Genomic DNA, 18,710 nt, shown 5'->3' with positions numbered 1-18,710 from the left:
AGGTAGTCTGAGGGAAACAAGGATTGATCTACAAAAGGGTAGCTCCCGGATCCAGTATCATTTTCCCCCCAGTCCAATAACCAAAGGCATTCCATGGAAGACCCATGAGTCCAACTTCTACTCATCATTGTTGAAATTCCTGAAAAACTTAACAAAAGGCCCAAGTGACAAAAGATTGGTTTTGTAAATTAGAATACGTTAGCGAGCATTTAAGAAAGGCCCGAATCTTAAGGCCCAACTGACACTCGTAATACTGCTTTGCATAAAAAAAAAAAAAATGGTTTCTACATCCGTATAATATTGGTCAGGCAGAGAATGGCAATTATTCTACATCCGTATAATTTGTATTTTTGCATTTATTCAACATATTATTTTCTATATTAATTGTGGGATGGGAGATCAAGTATTCAAACTTTACCTTCCATCAATGTGTCTCTATATGCGATTTGTTCTAAATCCATACGGATGCGTGGTGCATCCATCTGATCTGATAGTGATTCAGTCCCTGTCAGGTTCCCCCGATTCAGTTGGATCATTCTATAGAGTAGGCTCCTCTCTTAAAAGGAGGAATATGTTAGACTAGATTAGATGTGCCGTTACGCAAAATATATATATATATATATATTTACATATTATTCAACATATTATGTTGATTTCGCAATCTATAGGAATTCACCCCATAGGATGATTTGTGACAGATTTCTAAGAATGCAACTAAAAGTGATGTAATTAGCAATGTAAACTACTCTAGGATATCTCTCTCAATTTGATTGCTGGAGATGCTTGACGATTCAATGAATTTCAATTCCTCCGATGTTGAGGGAATAGGGACAGAGAATCTGTCGAAATCAGTCTTTAACCATATACTAAACTAGCAAAGAGTCCCACGCAACGCGTGGGAGTTGATACCTGTGTTGTGAATAAGTAGTTAGAGTAGCAATTAACAAATTTGTAATATTCAGTTGAAAAGAACATGGGACAAAGTAAAAAAGAACCGTCAATATGTAATACTCTAAATTTAGTCTTCTAAATATATAGAACTCATTATTCATAACAAGTGAGTGTTTTAATCAGTAAATTCACTGTGAAATAAAGCATGATTTTGTATAGAATAAAAAATATTGTTTTCTTAAAAATGAGGGAACCTAGTACCAAAAAAAAAATAGAGGAGATCAAGGCTACAAAAATGATGATATCACATTGGTATTATTATTATAATACCAAACAAAGCCCTTGCATCAAATTATTTTGGAATGAAATGAAACTTTTGAAACAGGTGCATCGCACTCTCATAAGATGAATAATAGTAAGTTGAGTTTTCAAATGTATAAATTACCCGTAGGTAGTTGCACACCATACCTGGAACAATATCATTACCTGAACCAATGATTATAATAGGAAATTTAGGATGAAAACACATGGCTCAAATACCATGGCCTTCAAGCATTCGGAGACAACTTTTGGCTTGATCATCCCACAGCTGATTGGAGTAAGACATGAAAAGGAGATCAGAATTGTATATAAATTTAAACTATTTAATGGATCTTAAGTATATAAGGATATAAAAAGCAAACCTTAATAGTGGGATCATTAGATCCAATGATTAGTTAAACCTGCGTCTACCAGGACTGAAACAATTAAACAAAAGCAGATTCCAAAAAAATATATATATATATATATACAACCCATTGATATCTTATCATACATATATAACAATGCTAATATGGAAAAAAGAACATCGGATTTTTGAATCAAAGAACTTAAATAACAAAAAACAAACTTTTCAAATCTAATGAAGGAATATAAGAAGAAGAAGGGTAGCGAAATAAGCATACCTTCACGAAGGGTTGAAATGGAAACCACAAGGAAAGGAAAGAAAAAGAGTAACTACATGTGGTATGAACCATAACCAGCTGAACCAATGAGATTTTATATTAACAACCCCCATTATTCCAACTACCTCAAAAATTTGCTCAACAAATGCTACTGAAGAGGAAAAGTTTTGCAGTTACACTTTAAAGATGCTTTCCAAGAGATTCCTCACCTCTCATGCATTACTCCTATCTTTAAGATGTCATAATTGCTCGTTTTGATCATCCCACTCTTTGTATGAGTTCAATTGCACATGCAGAAGTTCAAGAGAGGAAAACGTCTACAGTTACACCTCCATTGTAGAGTAGTCAATTAATCATCATCTTGATGCATTCATATGGTCTTAATGATACTTCAGTTACTGAATTCAATTAATCCTACTCTTTGCACAAGTTTAAATTCCAAATTCACCCAACTACCTCTTTGTCTTAAAAACAGATTTAACGGATGGTTAAAAGGGTAAAACTGTTACTACTGCTACATAAGCTTAATTTAAGAATGTAATCATCATGCCACCAAGGGTATGCTTATCAACTCACATAGCAATAAGCATAGTATGCTTGCACTCGAAACTGGATCAGTTGTACTATGCCAACATGTTACCTAAATTACCCCTAAAAAAGTCGGATGAAAAACAACGAACAGTCAAATACCAACTCCTTTTTATATATATATAGGACTCAAAAAGTACTGATCATAATTGCAAGCCCGCATAAACATTAGTTCTGATTCATGTTTGCCTGTCCTATTCATAGTTCTGAAGCTGTTGAAAAGTATTGTAGGAACAACACCCCTAATTTCATTGTTGGAGAAATCAACAATATACAACCTTCTAAATCTTAATTGATTCTTGAAGATGCCAATGGCTCCAGAGATCCATTAGCTTTCAGGCTTAAAGACTTGGAATGTGGAAGATTTTCTAGCCATGTTGGAAAAATGTCACTTGTATTATTGTCCCCGACAACAAGGATTTCCAATTTTTTCACACTGGCTAGTGATCGTGATAGTGAGTACTGACCCTTCCAAAAAATTGCCATTCAAATCGAGGTTTGTAAATGTCTTGGCAACGCTTGAGAGGTTAAGCCTACAAAACATTGTGGAATTTCACCAATGAATTTGTTGATAGACAAGCCGAGGATTGCAAGTCCTTATAAAATTGCAGACCGAAAGTAGCAATGGACCCTGGACTAGAGATGATTGAACCCAAAATCTACAACAGCTAGAGTTTTCCGGTTCTTGGAAGTTAACTAGCTGGCAACAGGGATTAAGGAATATCATTACGTGAGAGTTATACAGAATCTAAATGGTTCGAATGTCTAACAAAATCTGGCAATTCCTTCATCCCAGAAGAGGATGATCTTAAATCCACAAGGTTGGGGAAGAGTACCATTGTTAAAGTTGTTCCCGGCTGTCCATAGTGACCTATGCTTGGGAAGTTTAAGGAATATAAGTTTTGTCAAATTGGAACCATATTATTTAATAAATTTCCTATGGATTCCTCTATTTGAAATCCTACGCTGTGATTATGTTCAAGAACTAAGTGCAGAAGTGTGCCATTGAGTAAGTTCTTTGATAAAGGAAAAAGGTTTTCACTGATATCTAATAGATACAACTGGACCATTTATGTTCTAGCATTGCTGCTCATTGTAAAATTTGACTGAAATCAAGATTTTACCAAGAATAGGCTCTTGATTGTAGTTGTTATCTTTTTATATTTCATAATTGTAATCTTATTTTCAGTGAAACAATTTGATTGTTTCTCTTGACAAGAATTGAGTATCAAGTTGTTTGAAGGAGTGATCCTTGACTAGCTCCAAATCTCCACCTTCAGTTGTGAGGCATTTGAAGGCGCAGCTATTTTGTACCATTAAAAGATAAGGAGAACCTTGGTAAAAGCATAATAGCTACAAACTGAAAATGTACCAAATTGAAGCCAATTTTATTGCCAATCTTTCCTTATTGCCACTTCAGTCGGAGGCCTGGAGTTAGAGGTCCAATTTTCTATTGATTAGCCATACATAAAAAGGTAATCCTATGAACAAGTATCATTCACTAATCAATTTTATTATGGGCAAGAAGCAAAGAACAAGATGGCTATATGAAAATGGTCATCATGCAAGCATAGAGGTAGAACAAAAGAAGAAAGGAAAAAAAAAGGGCAAATTGCATATAATCTTCTTGCGGTTGTATCTATTGCCACATGACCTCCATAACATTTTAAAATATCCCCTTCACTCTCCTATGGTATTATGTAAAGTGCAAACTTGATGAAAAATAGCATATATAACATTCTTAATTGAAATACTAATAGTGCCCTTACTTAAATGCTAAATCAATCGAAGGTTTAACTACCTTATATAAAGTATAAGAGATTACGTGGATAACTACAAAAATCATATAAAGTAAAGCGGATATTTGTACAAACTATAAGAGGGTTACATAGAGATTAAAATTTTATCCCACGTGCTTTTAGAGCATGTTTGGTATAAACACCATAACTAATTGTATATTTCGACCATTTTTCACTTTACAAAAAATCATAAGGGGATCATGTGACTATTTTGAAATTGTAGGGAGATTATTTGACATTATATAAAACTATAAGGGGTTATAAGTAATTTACCCATAAAGGAATATTGCTTACCAATTTTCAATTTTGTAAGTTGCCACTTCTCCAGTTCCTATGTGGATCTATTTTCGTCATCTTTTCCACAGCTTATATGACTCTTCAACAATCCGTATGAACAATCTTGGTTTTCTATTTGAGAATATGAGACTTTAACATTGCTTATCCGAAGCAATATCTCATAAGAGCAGCTTTCCAAGTAATCATCAAAGATCAAAGAATTATTTTGTTGATGAAAAATCCCAATGGTGATGTGGTGGTTTTGCCCATGCATCTCCACAATCTTTGGTCATCGGTAACCCACCTAAGGCCAAGTTCCCTCCACACAAATCATTTCCAAATGCATCGAGATGCCTTCTTCGAGGAAAGGGTCCAACTAGATGATTTTCTGAAAGGTTAAGAACTCAAGAAATAACAGATTCAGAAGCTCCAGAGGAATGGTTCTTTCAAGTTGATTCAGGTGAGGTCTAGAGACTAAAACGCATTCAGATTCCCTAAGTCATACCTGAGAAATACAACCATTGAGGTTGTTATGAGAGAGGTCAAGTACTCCATTTAAATGGTACTTTCATAATCCATTTATTCAAAAAGAAAATGGTCTTTATTCGATTTTTTTAACAACTGAGCCATATTACAGGTTTAAATGTACAGATCCCATGTCAATTGGATTCATGTTCAGTTTTGACATCGTCATTCTCTTTTCACTTCCTCCTGAGTCTCATATTTGTAAAGCACTCCTTAATAACATTTACTTGTATTTTTATAAGTAAATAGTACTATGGATTTTATAGTTAAATCTATGGTATCTCCATTCTTGACAGATGTCTTGAACCACTAAGAGCGCTTGCTTATCCAATGGCAATCTTATTATGATAATGTTACGAACAACTTTTTTGAAATTGTCAATATACTGGAATGATACGTATGATTGGATTTTTTTTCTCCTTTTCTAGGTTTAAATAATTATGTGATTTGAAACAATTTTTACTAGTTAATTGAAAAACTTGCATCTATCTAAAAGAAATAAAAAACCCAAGATGGACAAAATTTCTAGGGTTAGTTCCACTTGGTACTCTCCGACTATATTTGCATTCTCACTTTGGTTTCAAAACTTCGAAACTGTTGCACTTCATTCCCTCCCTACTAGAGAAGTGGCTATTTACTACGATATTTTCAATTACAAGTCTATTTTCGTAGCCTATAATGATGAATAAGCTATGGAGCAAGTTTCGTAGCCAATAGTATGGTTTTTTGCTACAAAGCCTTCAAATCGATGCAATTTTAGTCACAAAATACTTCCTTCACACAATTTAGATTGCAATTTTTTAGAGTTTTGTAGAAAAATATATTATAACGATTTGATATATGTGAGGTAAAAAAATAATTGAAAAATATGTTTGTGGAAAATGTAACCATTTTTTGTTGGAAAATTGCTTTCCAAACAAGGCTTTTTTCTGCTTTTCTCAACCAGATAGAAATCTTGGCCATTCTCCTTGGGCAATGGCTACGAAGATTTAATCTTTTATCTATAAAACAATTTTGTAGCCAATGCAAATACTCATTTGACTACGAATTATTTTTGTGGCCATGCAATTAATCTTTTGCCTACGATGTTTATTCCTAACCATTGCTAACGGTCATTGGGCCTGAATAAGTTAGGTAGCCAATGCAGTTAGCCTTGGCGACGAGATACTTCTTTTCGTGGCCGGTTACAATTTGTGATGAGGATTCAGCTACGAAATTGGCGTCGAAAATGGTTTTTGGCTATGAATTTATGAGTTTTTGCCACAACTTTTTTTCCTAGCTAAATGTCAATTTTCTTGTAGTAAAATTTGTCTTAGTTATATATAATATATGTCTTCTTTATTCCTAAATTATAAAATTTGTTCCTCTTTAAGGACTGAAGTATAAAATATTTCATATTTTACAGAATAAAATGAGACAAATGTTGCTTAAGTGGAACATTTTTTTGAAATTTAGAGACTGAAGTAATTTTTTTTTTTTTTTGATTTGGTAGGAGGGCATTAGGCTCATTACATGGAAACAAGTAGAGGCATGGTAACAATATGTGGCTGGTCTTAGTTGACCATCTCCCCTTATCCCTTCCCCCTAGATTAGGCTAGATTAAATTATAGGACATCTACCGTTGCTGACAAAAAAAAAAAAGTAGAGGCATGGTAACGCCCATCACATCAAAAGCTAGCAATCCTAGCAGCTGCTCTGGTGGGCTGATGAGATATTGAGCTTCAAGCTTCATTCCCAAGCTTTTCTTAGCTACACATTATGCACTTTTGAAGTGAAAATTTGGATATGTTTGAAAAGCGCAAAGTGTATTTAACACAAACTTCTAAGACCAAGTGACTCTCTATGAAGAGATCGAATTGAACAATCCAATTAAACTACCTGTTAAAATAAGACAGACAGTTCATTACTTGCTCGACTAAAATAACTAATAAAAACTAGCTTGTTCTAATTTTCTGACAAACTTTAATTTACAGAGCTGAGCAGAAATACGTTTCTACAACGATAACAAAAATGTAAACATGAAATTAAAAAAACAAAATGAAGCTGGAAATCCATTGCAGTGAATTTTTTTTCTTTCTGAGGACAGAATTGAGTTACCTTCCTAATTAAGATGTATTACTTAAGTATCAACAAAACAAAATTATGTGAATTATTTTGATCATTTGATGTATAGTCTTGTTAGATTAATATCGATATTGATTTTTGAAGTAATCTATACAGCAAGAAACATGTTACATGCAATACAAATCCTTTTAAAGTAGTATGCATATAAAATGCTCTAGATGGCACGTATTCCAATTCGTTGTGAAATTTAAAAAAAAAAACGAAAGAAATTTTTTTACTGTGTTCTTTAAAATTATCCTACTAAGCACTAATGGTCAAGTTGCTAAGAGCCAATCAATCTATCATCTAATCCATTGATTGATTTCTTTCTAGTCTCAGTCTCGTAATCTTGCTGATGTTTTTTAACAGCAGTATTGTACTTTCATTGAAAAAAAAAATGCATATGTTGTTGCATATGTGATAGTAGCTTAACCAATTGTTTAGTGATTTAGGTACCTTGATTTAGAAAAACTACAGAAGATAATTTATTTATTTTGGGGTCAAAAATTACTATTCCTTCAAATATTTAAGGCTGAAAATAACATCTCAGAAATGGAGGAAACCTATTCACAGAATATAATTCAAGTGAACAAAATATATTTTATAGCACTTCATTCTTGGTCATCAACTAAGGAACCCCTTAGGCACAAGGTTTCAAACTTACAAAAATAAAATACTAGCTCAAGATTTGAAATTGTTGATGGGAAAATGCCAGCAAATGGTGAAAGGCAAGTCTCTTTTAGAATCTGGTTGATTCAAGGACTTTGCATAACCAATCTAATCAGAATGCTCATCTAAGTAATTGTGTAAGAGAGATCCAAGTTCCTAAGGAAACTAGAGCTGCTCCAAGTAAACATTGATGAAGTATCAAGGAGTTCCACGTTGCTTTCAACTATGGGTTTTCTAAATTTAGGTAAGGAAAGAATATAACTTGGAAACTTACCAATGAAATCAGTAATTTGAAGATCAAGGTTAAGTAAAGAAGTCAAGAAATTGAAATTCTTGGCTGACAATGATGTATAGCCTAGTTGGTAAGATGTTTCACTTATAATTGAAAGATCACAATTCAACTTATTAAGGGTTGTAAGTAAAGAACCACGGATGAAGTAATAAAAGAACTCTTGAATTTTATTATGATAAATCAGAAAAAAAAAACCTCTGACATGATTTGACCAACAGGTTGAGAAATGTCAAGCTTGTTAACTCAAAAACATCATGATGTTTCCTGCAAGATGATTGTTACCAAAATTGAGTTTCTCTAGATGAGAATTTACTGAATACAACTAAATTCATTGCATGCAAAAATTATGTAATTTCAAGACATAATTTGGGGTGATGAAAAAATTTCAAAGAAAGCCATATTTATGAGTATTGAACATTCACGAAAGCTGACATACAGTTTCTTCTCTACTAATTTTTGTTCTCTTATAAATTCCTAATTTCAAAATATGTTGAAATAATTAAAGCATGACTAAACTTGTCATTTCAAACTTCTTAGTGCCAATTTGCAGTTTGTTCTTGGTTGTTTAATTACAAATAAAGCTCTTTTGGTTTATGAGTTCAGTCAATTTTTCAAGACAAAAATTTGAAAGAAGGAGAGTCTGATGTTGGTCAAAGTTGATGGGGAAAAAGTATGAAAAAGATAAAATTAGGGGAGAAACTGATAGTAGAACTAAATATTAGAGGGTAAAGTGATAATTACCCTAAATACTTGATATTAGGCTATTAGTCAGCCTAAACCGAAAACATATAAATTATAAACCGCGGTCAAATTTTCAGCTAATTAATTATTACTAATTTTGCTTAGGAAAATGAAAAAGAAACTCATCATATAAGCTTTTAATACTTGCTCCCAAATATTTATTCCCTCCAATTTCCCCCTTCTTCCTCACTCTCTTCTCTCTCAAATTCTACCATTTTTTTGACTTCTCTCCAGCAAAAAAACGGCACCTCCTTATTTTAGTCTTCATTTTCTCAAATTCCTTCCAACTTCTTCTTCTTCTTCTTCTTCTTCTTCTTCAAATTCCTCCACTTCCCAAAAAAATAAATAATAATAACAAAAATTTGCACTCTGTCTCACAGCAGAGTTAGGGTTCTACTTCGAAGTCAGTAAAGGTAATAGTTCTTCCTTTCATTTTTTCCTTCTTTTTTGTTAATTTCTTTTAGTCTTTCAAGCTATATATCAAAGTTCTACTGTCTTAATTTCATCTTGGCTGAATATTTCTGCAGAAGAAATTTCTAGTTGTGGACTCTTGTGAGAAAGAGCCATCAGCATGTATATAAAGCAGGTAATTAAGTTCTTTTGAACTTTTTTGGGCGGTTTGTTAGTTTGATATGGGAAATGGATATGGTTAATTAGTGAATTGGTGAATTAATTGGACTAATTTTGTCGTTTTTAGGTTGTAATCGAAGGGTTTAAGAGTTACCGTGAGCAAATTGCTACAGAGCCCTTCAATCTAAAAGTTAACTGTGTTGGTAATTTATTTTGTTATAGCATTCATCCAAGCGGATATTGGGCCGGTCTTCATTGAAAAAATGGGTGAAAACGTAGTTTTTCAACTCCAATAAAGCATATTCCTACTTTGTTTAGGATATATTTTCAAAAAACTATAAATAGGGGTTCTTTGAGTTGCTTTTAAGGATGGAAAACATTAGTCTAGTCTAATTTTACATCTTTTTATAGTTTATTCTTGAGATATCAAGACCAAACGGAGGCGAATCAAGGAGCGTGTAAGGAGAAGATTGGCGCAAGCAACTACAAAGTTTTCTTACTCTTTTCTTATCTTTCTAGCAACTCTTTGAATTCATGGTTTTAATTTCCAAATCATGTTGAACTAAATTGTTTCTAGGGTTAGGGATTTTATGAAGGAATTTGATTAATTTTTTAGTTTAATTTCTTGTTTTTTGTTGTGATTTATCTATCTTGATTTTAATTATCTGTTTATGCTTTGCCACCATAGACATGCTCTTAAAAATTGTATTGAACTAACAAGGGAGATACAACTATGCACTAGATAGATAAATATTTTAGATTAATCACGAGAGTAGGTTAGGATTTGTATGATACACTTATATCACCGAAATTTTTAAAGAGTTTAATTAAATACTTGCAATTTTGAAAAAGACGTAGGATTTAATGTTATGACCTGCATTCAAGGGAAGCTATTAAACTAACTACCAGAAAGAGTCAGCAGAGGAGGTAGCATGAGAAATGGGAGCACAGGGGAGGAATCACGTGACCAAGCCTGGTCCTAACAGAATGAAGAGTTTTGGCGGGAAAGTTAGTTAATTGCTAGCAATCTGGTATTTGAGTGAAAACTAGGATTTGTATAAGTATTACATCTGCGATTGTAGGAAGTATTAGATTCATTGTACCTAATTCTCCTCTCAATAATATCTCAGTCTCTCTCTCATTATCTTTTCCCTCCTTCCTCTGAAATTCTCCTCATTCCTCCCTCCTAATTTCTCTTCTTCTATCTTCTCTACTGATACAATTCAGTTTCTTGACTTCAATCCTCAACAGTGGTATCAGAGCTTGCGGTCCTCGGATTGCAAGTTCACTCCACAATCCATAATGGCAGAAGGTACACGCATGAAAAGCTTCGAAGAGCAGCTCAGGAAACAGGATGCCAGGATTCAAGCGGTTCTCGATTCCATGATAGCAGACAAGCAGGTCATGGAGGAGAAGCTGGAAGTTAATCAAAGGGAGATGCGGTCCTTACTGGAAGCAAATAGCGCAGAGCTGAAGAACTTTGTGAGGAACCAGATCAGCTCGATTTTGAGAAGTTTGCAGGGGGACAAAGGCATTTTGGGAAATCCTAATGGTTCTGCAGAAAGGACTCCTAACAATCGAAATGCTGGAAATTCGAATATCAGGCATGGTGAATTTGGCAATTCCTCTAGAGGAGAGGGGCAACATTGGCCCATGGGGGTCCCCAGGTTAGATTTCCCCAGATTTGATGGCCACAGTCCTAAGGAGTGGATCAGGAAGTGTGAGAAATTTTTCCAACTATTTCGCACTACTGAGGAGCAGCAGATGGACCTTGTGGAACTGCACTTAGAAGGAAAGGCGGATCTCTGGTATCAGAATTTCAAAAAAGATAGGGGAATAGTCCAATGGAAGGATTTTGGATCAGAAGTATATAGGAGGTTCAGCACTGTGGGAGAGGCTGATGCAGTGGAAGAGTTTAGCAAACTCAATCAAACCTCCACTGTTTTGGCTTATCAGGAGAAGTTTGAAGAGTTGAGGCCTATTGTAATGATCCAGATGCCAGAATTGACTGAATCCTACTACATTGCTAGTTTCTTAAGTGGACTGAAGGGGGAAATTAAATCTGCCGTGAAGATGCACAGGCCAGACAGTCTACAGTCTGCCTTTGAGATGGCCAGATGGCAGGAACATCACTTGGATCTGGTTCACAAGTCCAGTAGGCCTATACTCAGAAATACCTTGCACTCAACCTCATTTGGAATTAACAAGGGAGGAAATGGAGCTCAGGATCCGGGAGTAAGACAAGCTGGAACATCACCAACAGAATTCAGCAGGAAGTCTAATTCACAGCAAGTTTTCAAGAAAATCTCCCCCACTGAATTCCAGTACAGGAAGGATCACAACCTATGTTTCAGGTGTGGGGAAAGATTTAGTCCAGATTACAAGAGTCACCTACACCACTTATCCATAGTTTTGGAAACCCTGAGACAACACTCTTTGTTTGCAAAGATATCTAAGTGCTCTTTTGGTCAAGACTAAGTAGAGTATCTGGGACATATAATTACTAGTGCAGGGGTGAAAACTAATCCATCCAAGATGGAGGCTATGCTGTCCTGGCCAACGCCCTCCTGTGTAAAGGCTCTCAGAGGATTCTTGGGCTTGACAGGTTACTATAGGAGGTTTGTTAAGGGGTATGGGGAGATTGCTAAGCCTCTTACTGAACTGCTAAAAAGGGATCAATTTGCATGGAGTACTGCTGCAGAAACTGCATTCCAACAATTGAAACTGGCAATGAGTGCAGCACCAGTGTTGGCATTACCTGACTTCTCAAAGCCATTCCTGCTGGAAACTGATGCCAGTCAGATGGCCATTGGTGCTGTTCTAATGCAACAAGGGAGGCCAATAGCTTACTACAGCCAAGTACTGGGACAGAATAATCAAGCCAGGTCTACCTATGAGAAGGAACTCTTATCACTCATCACTGCAGTTCACAAGTGGAAACATTACTTGATGGGACACCATTTCATTATCAAAACTGATCATGAGAGTCTCAAATACTTGTTGGATTAGAAAATTAACACATCTCTCCAACAAAAATGGCTGGTTAAACTTATGGGGATGGATTATGAGATTCAATACAAAAAAGGGAAGGAAAATATAGTTCCTGATGCCTTGTCAAGGAGGGGTGATTTGGAGAATACAGCAGAAACGTCTGTGCATACTATCACTGCCATCAAGCCTCAGTGGTTGACCATGGTAGCTGAGAGCTACAACGGTGATGAGGTGGCCAAGAAGGTTCTGCTGAAGTTAGCTATGGGAGCTGATGCATTACCAGATTACTCTTATAACCAGGGATTTCTAAGATTCAAAGGAAGGGTGAGGGTAGGAGCAGATTCTGGATTAAGACAAAGGCTGGTTTCCTGTTTTCATGATTCTAGTCTTGGGGGACACTCGGGGAATCATGGTACTTATCAGAGGATTAAGAGTTATCTATACTGGCCTGGAATGAAGAAGGAAGTAGAGCAATATGTACAAAGCTGTGAGGTCTGCAAGAGGAGGAAAAATGAAATTGCCCCTATCCAGGTTTACTGCAGCCACTGGCCATACCTGACCAAGCTTGGCAACAAATTTCTATGGATTTCATAGAGGGATTACCCAAGTCCTTTGGTTGTAATGTGATCTACGTGGTGGTGGACAGATTCACTAAATACGCCCATTTTATTCCAATGACCTCTCACTATACTGCTAAAAGTGTCGCAGAGGCATTCTTTGATCAGATTTTTAGGTTGCATGGCCTGCCAACACACATTGTCTCTGATAGGGACAAGGCTTTTACTAGCTTGTTCTGGCAAGAACTCTTCAAAATGCTAGGCACAGAATTAAATCTGTCATCTGCATATCACCCTCAGTCTGATGGGCAGACTGAGAGGGTGAATAGGTGTGTGGAAAACTACCTGAGAAGTATGTGTCTGTATCAACCAGGGAAATGGAGGAAATGGCTACCTGCTGCAGAGTGGTGGTACAACACTAACCACCATAATAGCTTACAAATGTCTCCCTTTCAGGCCTTGTATGGTTACAAGCCTACTTAGATGAACCTGAGGCCTGATAGCACACTAGTAGCTGCCGTGGAGGATTGGGCACAAGAACGAGTGGGCTGGAACTCCTTGCTCAAGGAGAATCTGTTGAAGGCTCAGAACAGGATGAAACAAATGGCAGATAAAGGGAGGAGTGACAGGGAATTTGAAGTAGGAGAATGGGCTTATTTGAAGCTGCAGCCTTACAGACAAACTTCTGTAGCTGTAAGAAGGAACATAAAACTGGCGGCTAAGTACTATGGGCCATATCAGGTAGAGCAAAAGTTGGGGACTGTAGCTTACAGGTTGAAGTTACCAGTGGGATCAACCATACATCCTGTTTTCCATGTCTCCTTACTCAAAAAGTCACCTAAGGGGGCTCCCCTCAGCACTGCCTTGCCTACCCTGAATGATGATGGGGAGTTCGGTGTTGCTCCCTCAGCAGTTCTAGACCAGAGGACAATCTTTAGAAAGGGACAAGAGGTCGAACAGGTGTTGGTGCAGTGGGAAAACATGGAACCCGAGGAAGCCACCTGAGAAGATTGGACATTCATTCATGCTCAATTCCCTACTTTCCAATTTAATCAATCCTAGAGACTAGGATTATTTTTAGGGGGAGGCATTGTAATGACCTGCATTCAAGGGAAGCTATTAAACTAACTACCAGAAAGAGTCAGCAGAGGAGGTAGCATGAGAAATGGGAGCACAGGGGAGGAATCACGTGACCAAGCCTGGTCCTAACAGAATGAAGAGTTTTGGCGGGAAAGTTAGTTAATTGCTAGCAATCTGGTATTTGAGTGAAAACTAGGATTTGTATAAGTATTACATCTGCGATTGTAGGAAGTATTAGATTCATTGTACCTAATTCTCCTCTCAATAATATCTCAGTCTCTCTCTCATTATCTTTTCCCTCCTTCCTCTGAAATTCTCCTCATTCCTCCCTCCTAATTTCTCTTCTTCTATCTTCTCTACTGATACAATTCAGTTTCTTGACTTCAATCCTCAACAGTGGTATCAGAGCTTGCGGTCCTCGGATTGCAAGTTCACTCCACAATCCATAATGGCAGAAGGTACACGCATGAAAAGCTTCGAAGAGCAGCTCAGGAAACAGGATGCCAGGATTCAAGCGGTTCTCGATTCCATGATAGCAGACAAGCAGGTCATGGAGGAGAAGCTGGAAGTTAATCAAAGGGAGATGCGGTCCTTACTGGAAGCAAATAGCGCAGAGCTGAAGAACTTTGTGAGGAACCAGATCAGCTCGATTTTGAGAAGTTTGCAGGGGGACAAAGGCATTTTGGGAAATCCTAATGGTTCTGCAGAAAGGACTCCTAACAATCGAAATGCTGGAAATTCGAATATCAGGCATGGTGAATTTGGCAATTCCTCTAGAGGAGAGGGGCAACATTGGCCCATGGGGGTCCCCAGGTTAGATTTCCCCAGATTTGATGGCCACAGTCCTAAGGAGTGGATCAGGAAGTGTGAGAAATTTTTCCAACTATTTCGCACTACTGAGGAGCAGCAGATGGACCTTGTGGAACTGCACTTAGAAGGAAAGGCGGATCTCTGGTATCAGAATTTCAAAAAAGATAGGGGAATAGTCCAATGGAAGGATTTTGGATCAGAAGTATATAGGAGGTTCAGCACTGTGGGAGAGGCTGATGCAGTGGAAGAGTTTAGCAAACTCAATCAAACCTCCACTGTTTTGGCTTATCAGGAGAAGTTTGAAGAGTTGAGGCCTATTGTAATGATCCAGATGCCAGAATTGACTGAATCCTACTACATTGCTAGTTTCTTAAGTGGACTGAAGGGGGAAATTAAATCTGCCGTGAAGATGCACAGGCCAGACAGTCTACAGTCTGCCTTTGAGATGGCCAGATGGCAGGAACATCACTTGGATCTGGTTCACAAGTCCAGTAGGCCTATACTCAGAAATACCTTGCACTCAACCTCATTTGGAATTAACAAGGGAGGAAATGGAGCTCAGGATCCGGGAGTAAGACAAGCTGGAACATCACCAACAGAATTCAGCAGGAAGTCTAATTCACAGCAAGTTTTCAAGAAAATCTCCCCCACTGAATTCCAGTACAGGAAGGATCACAACCTATGTTTCAGGTGTGGGGAAAGATTTAGTCCAGATTACAAGAGTCACCTACACCACTTATCCATAGTTTTGGAAACCCTGAGACAACACTCTTTGTTTGCAAAGATATCTAAGTGCTCTTTTGGTCAAGACTAAGTAGAGTATCTGGGACATATAATTACTAGTGCAGGGGTGAAAACTAATCCATCCAAGATGGAGGCTATGCTGTCCTGGCCAACGCCCTCCTGTGTAAAGGCTCTCAGAGGATTCTTGGGCTTGACAGGTTACTATAGGAGGTTTGTTAAGGGGTATGGGGAGATTGCTAAGCCTCTTACTGAACTGCTAAAAAGGGATCAATTTGCATGGAGTACTGCTGCAGAAACTGCATTCCAACAATTGAAACTGGCAATGAGTGCAGCACCAGTGTTGGCATTACCTGACTTCTCAAAGCCATTCCTGCTGGAAACTGATGCCAGTCAGATGGCCATTGGTGCTGTTCTAATGCAACAAGGGAGGCCAATAGCTTACTACAGCCAAGTACTGGGACAGAATAATCAAGCCAGGTCTACCTATGAGAAGGAACTCTTATCACTCATCACTGCAGTTCACAAGTGGAAACATTACTTGATGGGACACCATTTCATTATCAAAACTGATCATGAGAGTCTCAAATACTTGTTGGATTAGAAAATTAACACATCTCTCCAACAAAAATGGCTGGTTAAACTTATGGGGATGGATTATGAGATTCAATACAAAAAAGGGAAGGAAAATATAGTTCCTGATGCCTTGTCAAGGAGGGGTGATTTGGAGAATACAGCAGAAACGTCTGTGCATACTATCACTGCCATCAAGCCTCAGTGGTTGACCATGGTAGCTGAGAGCTACAACGGTGATGAGGTGGCCAAGAAGGTTCTGCTGAAGTTAGCTATGGGAGCTGATGCATTACCAGATTACTCTTATAACCAGGGATTTCTAAGATTCAAAGGAAGGGTGAGGGTAGGAGCAGATTCTGGATTAAGACAAAGGCTGGTTTCCTGTTTTCATGATTCTAGTCTTGGGGGACACTCGGGGAATCATGGTACTTATCAGAGGATTAAGAGTTATCTATACTGGCCTGGAATGAAGAAGGAAGTAGAGCAATATGTACAAAGCTGTGAGGTCTGCAAGAGGAGGAAAAATGAAATTGCCCCTATCCAGGTTTACTGCAGCCACTGGCCATACCTGACCAAGCTTGGCAACAAATTTCTATGGATTTCATAGAGGGATTACCCAAGTCCTTTGGTTGTAATGTGATCTACGTGGTGGTGGACAGATTCACTAAATACGCCCATTTTATTCCAATGACCTCTCACTATACTGCTAAAAGTGTCGCAGAGGCATTCTTTGATCAGATTTTTAGGTTGCATGGCCTGCCAACACACATTGTCTCTGATAGGGACAAGGCTTTTACTAGCTTGTTCTGGCAAGAACTCTTCAAAATGCTAGGCACAGAATTAAATCTGTCATCTGCATATCACCCTCAGTCTGATGGGCAGACTGAGAGGGTGAATAGGTGTGTGGAAAACTACCTGAGAAGTATGTGTCTGTATCAACCAGGGAAATGGAGGAAATGGCTACCTGCTGCAGAGTGGTGGTACAACACTAACCACCATAATAGCTTACAAATGTCTCCCTTTCAGGCCTTGTATGGTTACAAGCCTACTTAGATGAACCTGAGGCCTGATAGCACACTAGTAGCTGCCGTGGAGGATTGGGCACAAGAACGAGTGGGCTGGAACTCCTTGCTCAAGGAGAATCTGTTGAAGGCTCAGAACAGGATGAAACAAATGGCAGATAAAGGGAGGAGTGACAGGGAATTTGAAGTAGGAGAATGGGCTTATTTGAAGCTGCAGCCTTACAGACAAACTTCTGTAGCTGTAAGAAGGAACATAAAACTGGCGGCTAAGTACTATGGGCCATATCAGGTAGAGCAAAAGTTGGGGACTGTAGCTTACAGGTTGAAGTTACCAGTGGGATCAACCATACATCCTGTTTTCCATGTCTCCTTACTCAAAAAGTCACCTAAGGGGGCTCCCCTCAGCACTGCCTTGCCTACCCTGAATGATGATGGGGAGTTCGGTGTTGCTCCCTCAGCAGTTCTAGACCAGAGGACAATCTTTAGAAAGGGACAAGAGGTCGAACAGGTGTTGGTGCAGTGGGAAAACATGGAACCCGAGGAAGCCACCTGAGAAGATTGGACATTCATTCATGCTCAATTCCCTACTTTCCAATTTAATCAATCCTAGAGACTAGGATTATTTTTAGGGGGAGGCATTGTAATGACCTGCATTCAAGGGAAGCTATTAAACTAACTACCAGAAAGAGTCAGCAGAAGAGGTAGCATGAGAAATGGGAGCACAGGGGAAGGATCACGTGACCAAGCCTGGTCCTAACAGAATGAAGAGTTTTGGCGGGAAAGTTAGTTAATTGCTAGCAATCTGGTATTTGAGTGAAAACTAGGATTTGTATAAGTATTACATCTGCGATTGTAGGAAGTATCAGATTCATTGTACCTAATTCTCCTCTCAATAATATCTCAGTCTCTCTCTCATTATCTTTTCCCTCCTCCCTCTGAAATTCTCCTCATTCCTCCCTCCTAATTTCTCTTCTTCTATCTTCTCTACTGATACAATTCAGTTTCTTGACTTCAATCCTCAACATTTAATTAGACACATTTTAGATGTATCGAAAGATAATTTAAAATATAATTGTACGATGCATTCATGGTTCGTTAAAAAATTAACTAGATAATTGACTCAAATTCTAAATTAAAACTTAAAACCCTAGACTCATGTCATTTGTTTTCTCACTATTACTCTATTTGATTGATTATTCTTTTATTGCATATTTTGAAAGTACAAATTTTTGAATTTAAATTTTGTTATTTTATTGAAATAATTAAAATAGAAAATTAACTCGTTCTTGTGGATTCGACCCTAAAATATACCAGGTAAATTATTACTACGATCGATCCTGTGTGCTTGCAGGAATTCGTCGATGACCAAGTTCCTTCAAGACTTCCATGACACAATTGATGAAGACTTTCTACGAATATTCTTGTTGCTCTTGTCCATATCAGGACCATAATAAAGTAGCAATTGAGAAACGCAACTTAAAAGCTGAAAAGATTTATATGTTATGCATAGTACCAAACCATTCTTTCATTTGTCTCCT

The 18,710-nt window shown here is 37.5% G+C and overlaps 3 protein-coding genes across 4 annotated transcripts; all 3 read left to right on the top strand.

Annotated features, from left to right (window-relative positions):
- The first annotated feature begins 8,989 nt into the window (after positions 1-8,989).
- Positions 8,990-17,886, top strand: LOC113725268 (uncharacterized). Of its 2 annotated transcripts, none has more exons than XR_011839040.1 (3): positions 8,990-9,241; positions 9,356-9,414; positions 9,526-9,775. XR_011839040.1 is itself a non-coding variant. In XM_072074562.1 (3 exons), exons 2-3 carry the CDS (start codon positions 9,400-9,402, stop codon positions 11,874-11,876), a joined length of 1,242 nt encoding a protein of 413 aa, XP_071930663.1. In that variant the 5' UTR covers positions 8,990-9,241; positions 9,356-9,399; the 3' UTR covers positions 11,877-17,886. The 2 variants fall into 2 exon arrangements, 1 of the variants encoding a protein (XP_071930663.1); XM_072074562.1 differs by lacking the exon at positions 9,526-9,775 and adding an exon at positions 10,650-17,886.
- Positions 13,430-13,951, top strand: LOC140005872 (uncharacterized). The gene has a single exon (XM_072047010.1). The coding sequence runs from the start codon at positions 13,430-13,432 to the stop codon at positions 13,949-13,951; it is 522 nt and encodes a 173-aa protein (XP_071903111.1).
- LOC140005862 (uncharacterized) lies at positions 17,204-17,725 on the top strand. Its single transcript, XM_072046997.1, has one exon. The coding sequence runs from the start codon at positions 17,204-17,206 to the stop codon at positions 17,723-17,725; it is 522 nt and encodes a 173-aa protein (XP_071903098.1).
- Positions 17,887-18,710: the final 824 nt, after the last annotated feature.

This window comes from Coffea arabica, chromosome 1c (assembly GCF_036785885.1).
Source record: "Coffea arabica cultivar ET-39 chromosome 1c, Coffea Arabica ET-39 HiFi, whole genome shotgun sequence".
NCBI classification, from domain to species: domain Eukaryota; kingdom Viridiplantae; phylum Streptophyta; class Magnoliopsida; order Gentianales; family Rubiaceae; genus Coffea; species Coffea arabica.
This window is presented reverse-complemented; position numbering and strand designations above follow the sequence as displayed.

Coding starts and splice junctions, on each gene's coding strand:
- LOC140005862 (XM_072046997.1), top strand. CDS start 17,204: ATGAACCTGAGGCCTGATAGCACACTAGTAGCTGCCGTGGAGGATTGG.
- LOC140005872 (XM_072047010.1), top strand. CDS start 13,430: ATGAACCTGAGGCCTGATAGCACACTAGTAGCTGCCGTGGAGGATTGG.